This window comes from Lactuca saligna, chromosome 2 (assembly GCF_052625555.1).
Source record: "Lactuca saligna cultivar CGN05327 chromosome 2, ASM5262555v1, whole genome shotgun sequence".
Classification (NCBI taxonomy): Eukaryota; Viridiplantae; Streptophyta; class Magnoliopsida; order Asterales; family Asteraceae; genus Lactuca; species Lactuca saligna.
In genome coordinates this window covers 133,743,680-133,753,528 of record NC_136418.1, presented here as the reverse complement: position 1 = coordinate 133,753,528, position 9,849 = coordinate 133,743,680, and the positions used below count along the sequence as shown (strand labels likewise).

Below are 9,849 nucleotides of genomic sequence, written 5' to 3'. Positions count from 1 at the left end.
AAGGGACTGAGTAGGGTTAAGCACTTGCAGCATGCTAGGAGCATTGGGCTGAAGGATGATATTAGCATAGATTAGATAGTATTAGAAACGTATAATAGATAAATGTAATTAACATTTGATGATTAAATAAAGGAGTTTTATTTATGAGTAAAGTTACTGTCACATGTTAGTTGTTTAACTATTGTTTCACTTTGCATGTTTTGACTTCCAGAATAATTGAGTTTATTAGGAATAATCGAATTATTCAAATGGTCCACAATCGTTCATATGTTGGGAGTAGATATGAATGAAGATTGTCATGAATTGGTGTGTAGAATGTCTAAATGGTGTTAGACATAGCAAGGGTTGCTGCAACGTTCATGAGTGCTTATGAACTGGTTTTGAGCATTGGAATAAACCCGCGCTTGCTGGAATCACTTTATGGAATACGATATAAAAGGTGATCGCAAGACGATAATATCATATGGTCTTAAAACCTAGATATATGGTTTATTATTTGTTAATTGATTGTGCATTGATAATGCGAAAACGCATCAGTAACTTGATGTTATAAAACGCATTGTTGTGTATAGTTGGTTAATGAATAAGTAAATGCATATAAGTCGAAGTTTATCTATAAATTTTATCCTAAGAGGATAGAAGAGATATCTTGGCCACTCGATGATTTGATTTGAATTATGTGCCGGGCCCGGTCAGAACTGAATTGATGTGTTCGATTAAGTTCTATGTCAAATAAATCGAAGATCGAGAAATCTAAATGCTAGACTAACCATTCCATAGGATTGTCAGCATGATATCTAACAGAGGACTGTACGATCCCTTATCTAAAGGACAAGATTGATTAGATCAGAGTTGACAGTGTCTTTGAGAGCTACGATTGCAAACCGTATTGTACTTGTATAGTTACTAGACTTATCCAAGTGGGAGACTGTTGGAATAGTGTCTAAGGCTATAACTATATTCGGTGGTGCATGGTCCTTTTGGGTTGCCTTCACCATAGCAACTTGAAGGATGATTTGTTAAGAGAGAGTAAATATTATAAGGAATGATATTTAGCTATTTGATTAATATAAGTTATAAATTAATTGGTATTAATTTGGTGACTTAAAGAGATTAATTAAATAAGAGGGTATAAACTATCAATTGTTTGATAGTTAGACTTTAGACTGTAAATCCATTAAGATGGACCTTGGACGGATTCTAAGAGCTTTAGGATAGCTCAAATCGTCCATATGGTTATCTATGGAATGGATTTGGATAGCCTTAAGAGAAGATTATCCAATTAGGGTTTAGGGTGAAACCCTTAAGGAGTCTACAAGTATAAATAGGCCCTTGGGATGGGGAATTCGTGTACAACCTGACACAACCTTAAGCAAGGATACTCTGGCCGAATTCCTCCCCTCTCCACTCTCCTAAATCATCTTGCTTGCTATTGGTGTTTGTAAGCCATTAGAGGAGTGACAATTGTGACTCTAGAAGCTCCAAGACAACAAGATCAACAAGGAACTCAAAGGTATGATTCTAGATCTGTTTCATCATTGTTATTTAACCTAATTAGCTATTAGAAGTCTTTGATTCAAAGCATGTTTATTAGAAAGCCTAGATCCAAGCAATAGGGTTTTGCATGTGCACATAGGAAAGTTCTTATGGCTAAAACCCAACAGTTACAACTAAGCCCGTCTCCGATCAACCCGCAACCGCAACAAGCACCGAAAAACCTACAAAATATCTTATGCAACATAACAAGCACCCGGTACGATCCAAACTAAAGAAAATAAAATAAAATACAATGCATTAATGATAAAAAGATCTAAAAATCTAAAATAAACTAATAAAAATAAGGAAATAAAATAAGCTATCAATCCTCGTTTCGAAATTCATTTCTAGTTGTTTCTAGTTATTAAGGGCACCCTAAAAATGACATTGCTTTTATTAAGAAAGTTATACAAATTTAGTTATGACCTTAGACACTAATCCAACACATCACCCCTTTGGAGTTTGAGGGATCCAATATCTTGTGCATCTTCTAGATATTTATAAGTGTTCAAGTTCTAAGATTAATGGTTTGAATTTCATAGATCTAGCATTTTATGGCATTTTGGATCCCTTTTATGATTTTGGTTGGAGTCTATGGAAGAACTCTAGCTAAAGCTTACAACTTTATCAACCTTGAGTGTCCTTGGAGTATTTTATCTTTTAGATCTAGAACCAAAATGTGATTTGGGGCCATTCAAAGTATAAAGGTCATATTTTTACCATTTTGACCAAAAATGGTACAAAACATGTATGTGGTGTGTATGACCATAAAGTTATAAGTTTTATGACTCATTTCCATGTGTTAAAGGCTTCTGGAAAGTTTGAGGCTTGGTCATAGTAGGTTAAGAACTTAATAAATAAATGAGTATTCCAGGCGTACCGTGACATGGCCAAGGGCTAACCACGACGCAGTGGGCGAAATGCAAGCATCTGATCTATCTCCAGTTACCACGACACGGTGGTGGGTTGTAACATTAGTATCCTGTATTTTAGCCACCATGACGCAGTGAGTCGACTGTTGACTTTGATCATTGCCTTTTGACTAAGTTTGACTTTCAGTCAAACTTTAGGGTTTTTGGTCATAGATTGTAACGCCTATAGATCCGTACTAGTCAATTTAAAGACGATAAGCATTAAAAGTGACTTTTAGATAAAATATTATTTAGAATGAATAATCTTAACTAGGTTGCAGTGGTCGTGACAAGGATTCCGGATATATAAAGAATGCCGAAATCCGAGTTATAACGAAGAAGTTATGACATGTCAAAGTTTCGTGACAGAACCAGTACGAAACTGCGTGACGTAAATACTGAATTTACGATAGAGTTCTATTTAGCCTTAGTGATCTAATGAAAGTCATAGAATACGTTAAACCGATAGCGTACATAAAAAGAACATCCAAATCTGACTTCGTATAAGGAAGTTGTGATTTTTCGAAGTTTTGACTTACCGGTATGCAACCCAAAGTTCAAATATGAGATCAAGTGGTTTGTAGTCGAAACAATCTAAATGAGAATCGAAGATCTCATTGATAGTAATGCAATGGTAAAAGGATAGACGAAAACATACGTCAGATGAAGGAGTTGTGAATTCCTAACGGAGTTTTTCTGTCCCGACCTACTAAAAATAATATAATAACAGTTAATTCAAAATTCGCTGACGGAGTCTAAACGAGAGTTGTAAAGCATAATCTCACCTACGCGTGGATATAAAAAACTTCGAAAACGGAGCTCGTATGCGAAAGATATGAATTTTTAAAGTTCGGGGCGCGAACCCCAACACTATGTCAGAGTTCACGACGTGAACACAGTGTTCACAGCGTGAACTCAGTATTAATGTCTTCTGGAGCCTGACAGAACCAAGTTGCGATGACGCACCTAATGACTACTGAACTTACGATGTGAATTTTGAGATTCAAGATGTGAATCCAGAAAAATGACCCTATAAATAGAATCCCAAGGGCAGCTGGCCATGGTTGCTAATTCCTTCACTCTCTCACTCCCGATACCCTCTCTCGCCCTCTTGAAGTACCCCCGAAGCCCCAGTATCACCCCGACACCCCAAGCAAGCCCCGAAGCTCCAAAGATCCCGAGAAGAAAATAGTTTCGTGCCGAAACTCTGCCCGCGAGAAGCCCGGTTTTTGTGAAGATATCCCGATTACATCAAAAGAATTGTACTTGAAGAGCAGTATTTTGTCCGAGCATCGTCTAATCAAGTGAGTGTGTAGTTACTTTTTTCTAAAACAGAGATATGAAGTATTTGCTATGAAATACGTGTTATGTGTTTATATATTGTTTGTTTACTTGAGATGGGTGTTGGATGAATGTATTATATAGGTTTTAAATGATTTAAACTGTATATGTATGTTATATCCACAAATATGTTGGGTAGAACATGGGTAGATGAAATAGTTGGTGTGTAATAAAAGATGAGTTGGTTGATGAGACGAAATGTGATATAGATCATGAGATGAGGGTGACAGGTGAAAAATGAAGGAAACCTTTACCCAAACGATGGCCCCATCATTCAGCAGAGTCGAGATGAGAAGCATGAACTATTCTAGACAGTCCAGTGGAACACTATCAGGCTCGCAACTTATAGGTGTTGTGCACTTGATGGGTACCAATGTACTCTAAAAACCCTGACGACTATGAGACTTAGTGCCTAAACCATGGAGACTATGTGACTTAGTGCCTTATAAATATACACTGGCGATTGTGCGACGTAGTGCCTGTTGTAAAAACCCTGGCGACTATGAGACGTAATCTCTGTTAAATAAACCCTGGCGACTATGCGACATAGTGCCTGTTGTATAAACCTTGGTAGAAATAGACTTTGTGTCTATTCCTTAGGTTCATCCTTAGGTATGAATGAATGAAGGATATATGATTCTTAAAGTAAATCCTTAAGAAATAAATGAGATGGTGGGAATGGGTAATTGGGTTGATTGTTTGATGATTAAATATAATAATTATATTATTGTGGGTTGAAAACCCTATATGCTCACAAGGCTCCCAAGCCCGACACACTCAGTTTCCTTTGAATTACAGGTAGTGCCACAAGAGCATAAGTTGATTGACATGACGACAGCTTTTGGATTATAGATCAGTAGTTATAAATAACTATTGTAAGGTCTATTTTATATTGTTTATGTTTTTTGTTTGTATCGGAACATGACTTCCCGAGATTTTGTTATTTAATGAAAATACGTTTCTTTTAACAAATGTTTTGAAAAATTCTTATCATATTTTGTTTTGGAACAAATTCTACAACTCTTTTAATCAAAGGATTACTCTAATTTTATAAAACAAAGCATAAACAAATCGGTTTTTTCTGGCCGTAAAAATGTAGATGTCACATAGGTTAAGGTTTGAGCTATGAATACATGTTTAGGTGGTTGTTGTGCCTACCTTCGTATGTTTCGAGCTATAAAGGTTTATTGCTTTGTTTGTGAGGTAAGCTATATCACTATACTTTGTACTACAGTAGATTATTTGTATGTTAGGATGCTAGTATGTTCTAGTGAATTGTTAGACATGTAGATATGTTATAATTACTTGTCATTTGTTATTTACATGTATATGTCAGCATCTTATGGATGGGTTGAAGGCGGTCCAACTGTGTGCTGAAGACCAAGACACCCGAGCAGTCCAGTTAATATTCTAGGCCCAAAGGGAATGATCCAGCTTAATATTGTTGGCTCAAGAGGCGATCCAACCTTGATATGTAAGATAATATATATGTAATATATTTATTAGAAAAAGTTTATATATGTAATGTTTTCAATACATTAAAACCTTATTAATTTTAATAATTCAAAACTTTCTTATTTTTCTTATAAATTTAAACTTTTCAAAATGTTAAAATTTCATATTTAATTTTTTTTAATAAATCCATGTAATGATCTCACACCTAATTATTATAAATTAAAGTTTCAAATGTTACTAAAGAAAATTAGAAACTAGTGAATATTCCATATTAATACCATTTGAAATGGGACTAATAAGATTCCATATCCATAAGTTTCATCTCCCATATTAACACAATTAAAACATGCTTTACAACTTTTTCTTCCTCATCTATACCAACAACTACTACAACCTCTCTCTTCTAAGCCCACCACCCTCCCCATCCATCAATATACACACCCCCACCCACCCACCCACCTTGGCTTCAAACACAAAACAAAAACAAAAAACCAAAAACCATCAATCACTCATCCATTACAAGCTCCATGTGTCGATTAAGATCTTTCAGATACGTGGTAGAATTGTAATTATCCACATCACAAGCGTCTAAAAGCACTGCCCTTCCTCCTGCCGTTTTCTGTTTAACTTCAGCTGTCTTGCTTTCACCCTTAAGTATCTCCACAACCTGCACCACAAAGATAAAATAAATGTACGTGTCTGAGTTTCCATGGATCATCAATGTTTCAAGGAGTTTAATTTCTTTCACCATTGATTAAATTAATCAAATTACCCGTTTCATGTTTGGACGCATGTTTGGAAGATGATGAATGCATGCTGACGCTGCTGACATCACTCGTTTCAGTTCGATCATTTCATAATCGTCTTCTAAACGTGGATCCAGAAGCTCTTTCATCTTGCTTTGCTCAAGAAGTGGTTTTGCCTACATATGCACATATTCAACATAACAATTTCCTTATCTGAATTCAATGTATCCAAATTAACCTTACCCAGATTACGAGACTTTGTCGAGATGAATCAACTGCACGACGACCGGTTATAAGCTCAAGCAAAAGAACACCGAAAGAGAACACATCAATCTTCTCATGAACAATTCCATGCATGAAATACTCAGGCGCCATGTATCCGAAGGTTCCTTCAATTGGGGAAACAATATGGTGTACCCATTTCTCCGGGAGCCATTTTGCTAAACCGAAATCAGAGATCTGAACAATCATATGATCACCTAATTAAACGAGGAGTAAAAGGTTGCTTGCGTCGATGGAGGTAATTAAAGGGAAAATTATAAAATTAACCTGTGGTTGATAGTCTTCCATTAACAAAATGTTTGAAGCTGTGATATCTCGATGAATTATGCGTCTGTGACATTCGCAATGGAGATACTGCAAACCTTCCGCGATTCCGATCGCGATCTTAAACCTTAACCCCCATTCTAATCGCTCTTCACCATCTGTGTACAAAACACATAGGATTAGATCGATCACGTGAGCTCTAAACCTAGATCTGGTAGAACCCTAGCTAGTTGATGTGACTGATCGAAGGATTGAAAAAGGCGTAAGGAGAAAGATGAAAAGTTTACTGTGTAGTAAAGTTGCAAGGCTGCCATGAGGTGCGAATTGGAGGACAAGGTGCAGATCAGTGTCAGAGCTGAATCCGATCAATCTAGCGGCGTTTGGGTGGTTGATGTGAGCGATGATTCCGAGCTCCGATAAGAAGTCGCCGACTCTGTCTTCGTCTTTTTTCTCTTTTTTCGTTATTCTTTTCACCGCCACTAGTTCGCCGTCCGGTAACCGTCCTTTGTACACGTCAGCATGCCCCCCTCGTCCCACCAAATTATCTATTTTAGAAATAAAAAGTTAAAACAGATTTTTGATTTTATTTTGTAAGATGAAATTAAATTTGAAGTAAAGTCAAAGAGTCAACGTGCTAGAAACAATTATGAAATTAGGTTTATATTTATTTGACAACAGTATCTGATATATCTATCATGTGTTGTTGGACCTACTTTTTAGTGAAAGAGTTGTACTTGTTTTGTTTGTGATCTCATCAAAATATCATTTTTGATTATGAATAATAAATAGCAAAAACATAGCATCGAGAAAAAGTCATTATATTTTGATCAATTTTTAATTATATGGGTTAATGATTATATTTTTGTCAAAAACATTTAATGGCTTTACTAGAATATTTAATATCAAAGTATAATTTTTTTAAACGGTAACACTTTCACCAAATCAAGACTTTGACAATAGATTCTATTGTAGAAATTTTAACCTACTATAGTAGGTAAGCTTGAGTGATTTTAATTGACAAAACTACTAAAATATATTAGATTTTATGTAATTTGTCCAATGTAAATAAATAAGTAGAAAGTAAAAACACTTTGGACAACTTTCATGACTTTTATTGACAAAATTGTAATATAATGGTTAAATCACAAAATTACTAGAGTACAATAGCTTTAATGTAATTTGTCCATAATAAATAAATAGTAAAGAATATTATGGACAACTTTCATGTTTATTTTTCAAATAAGAAACGGGAACCGAATGAAGGAATATGATAAGTATTATAATACATGGAGCAAGTATAGTGAAATGGTTTAAATTTAGAGAAGATTAATTAAAAAAGGTTTAATTTTAGGTTTGTAAAAATTAGTAATTTGTTTCCTAAAATGGATGGTTGTTGATAGGTTAAGCATGCATCCCTCATGACTACTTAATTATACAAATAAAATAAAATTCAAACTATCCAATTTTAATAATCAAAAAATGGAAACCAAAAATCCATAAAAGTGTGAGCCAAGATGTGGACTAGACACCTCTTTAGTCAACTTTATTAAATCCCATCGTTTGACCTTTCTTTTCTCCTTAATTTTATACTATGAAAACTACTAAAATCAGTTGCATGGATTTATTTTTAATTTTTTAGTAAGAATGTACCGATTTATGCAAATATAAACTCATAAGAACTCTAATTATATAAAACGCAAAATAAAAACGGTTGCTTGGCTTGCTAACTAAAACTATTTAAAAAAACTAGTTTTTTATTTGACAAGCATTACAAATTTAAAATTAAATAAAATAACTAGAAAATAAGTTAAATTTAACAAGACTAATAATTATAAGTAAATAATGCAAATTTGATGGAAAATGTTAGTCCTCCTATGAAGTAAAAATAATATTATATTTTTCAAATTTGAAAATTTAAGTTTTATTGGGGAAATAAATAAAGATATATGAAGAGGTGCGCCGAAAAGAATCTCACCGGAGCTGAAGTTATCGGTGGCGGCTGCAAGTTCTTCCAACGTAAAATTCCGCCACGACGGTTTCGGAACTGCCCAATTCCCGCCATCAATCGCCTCTTCGATGTTATGATTCTTCGCTAATCTCTTCATCAAACTCTTCCTCGAAAGCTCATATCCAGCCACCAACGGAAACGTCGATAGCCTCTTAATCGACTTCCACTTCAAATTATCAACCAAATTCCTCCACGCCGTCGACGAAGGATTGCCGACCCCCGCTCCGCCGCCGCCAGCCTCCTCCTCTCCACCGCAATCAACTTCTCCCTCCGGAGATTTATCATTGAAAGACGAACCGCGGCTGCTGAGGCTCCGGCTTACGCTGCTCTGATTATCGGAATCCGAACCAGATACAGGAATTTCCAACACGCCTCTCGGAGACGATTGGTCCTCGTGATCATCACCATCTTCGATCTCTATAACCTTTTCATTTTTAGGGGCTTCGTCTACAACCAAAAAAATCATCAAAACAGAATGAGATTAAATTCCTACCAAATACAGAATTATCACAAAAACTATAAAAATCAGAAGACGTGAATCACCGTTCATTATTGGGTTCCTGTGAAATCAAAATTTAAAATCTGAAACTATCAGTTTCTTCAAACATAAAAGTTTAATAAGGCGCTTGGTCCATATCCGCCCTATTGTGGACGCGGCGGCGGAGGAGACGGTGGCCGGAAATGCTGTGGAAAGATGAAGAAGGAAGGCGTGGGAGGAAATTATTCTTTGAATGGAGAGGGGATTTGGGGGGTGAATAGAATCTTGTGTCCATATTTATACACCTTCTCCAATAAAAAGGGTTTTTGTAATTGTGCCTTTCCATAACCCTTTCCCGGCGCCAATTTCACCCTATTCAATGTCATGTGGAGTCGGTAATTTCACATTTAATAACAATCTTTATAAAATCTCACATAATTCATTTCTAAAAATTAAATGTCCACATAATTCGTCTTATATTATTTGATTGACATCTGTTGTGTGAGAAATATTTTTCGAATAAATGTATTTGTAAAGTCAAATTTTATGATTGACAAATGTAATGTAAATTTCAGATGTGTATTGTTTTGTGATATTCTGTTTTTGAAATTTTAACTATGTATTTTTTTGTTAATTTAATGTTTCGTTCTAATTTGGGTCGTCTACTTTAACTTTGTAAACTTTATTTACCTTATTGTATGCTTTTAATTCTTTTTTCATATTTATTATGGTAACTTCATATGGTATAGTAGGTTCAATTCATCTTTGAATTTGGTTAATGAGTGCCCCATGGTATCATTTATTGCGGATTTAATCCATTAACCCAAT

General features: G+C 35.1%; 1 protein-coding gene across 1 annotated transcript; it reads right to left on the bottom strand.

Moving 5' to 3' along the window:
• Nucleotides 1-5,477: 5,477 nt before the first annotated feature.
• On the bottom strand, nt 5,478-9,304 carry LOC145031683 (receptor-like cytosolic serine/threonine-protein kinase RBK1). The gene is made up of 7 exons (XM_078980286.1): nt 9,087-9,304; nt 8,511-8,990; nt 6,823-7,080; nt 6,539-6,693; nt 6,233-6,448; nt 6,016-6,165; nt 5,478-5,910 (listed from the first exon to the last, which is right to left on the bottom strand). Exons 1-7 carry the CDS (start codon nt 9,091-9,093, stop codon nt 5,749-5,751), a joined length of 1,428 nt encoding a protein of 475 aa, XP_078836412.1. The 5' UTR covers nt 9,094-9,304; the 3' UTR covers nt 5,478-5,748.
• Nucleotides 9,305-9,849: the final 545 nt, after the last annotated feature.

Bases quoted from the DNA above. Each gene is read 5' to 3' on its own strand.
- LOC145031683 (XM_078980286.1), bottom strand. The intron at 6,449-6,538 runs GTTAATTTTATA...ATGATTGTTCAG, and splicing joins TGGAAGACTATCAACCACAG to ATCTCTGATTTCGGTTTAGC. The intron at 6,166-6,232 runs GTAAGGTTAATT...GTGCATATGTAG, and splicing joins GACAAAGTCTCGTAATCTGG to GCAAAACCACTTCTTGAGCA.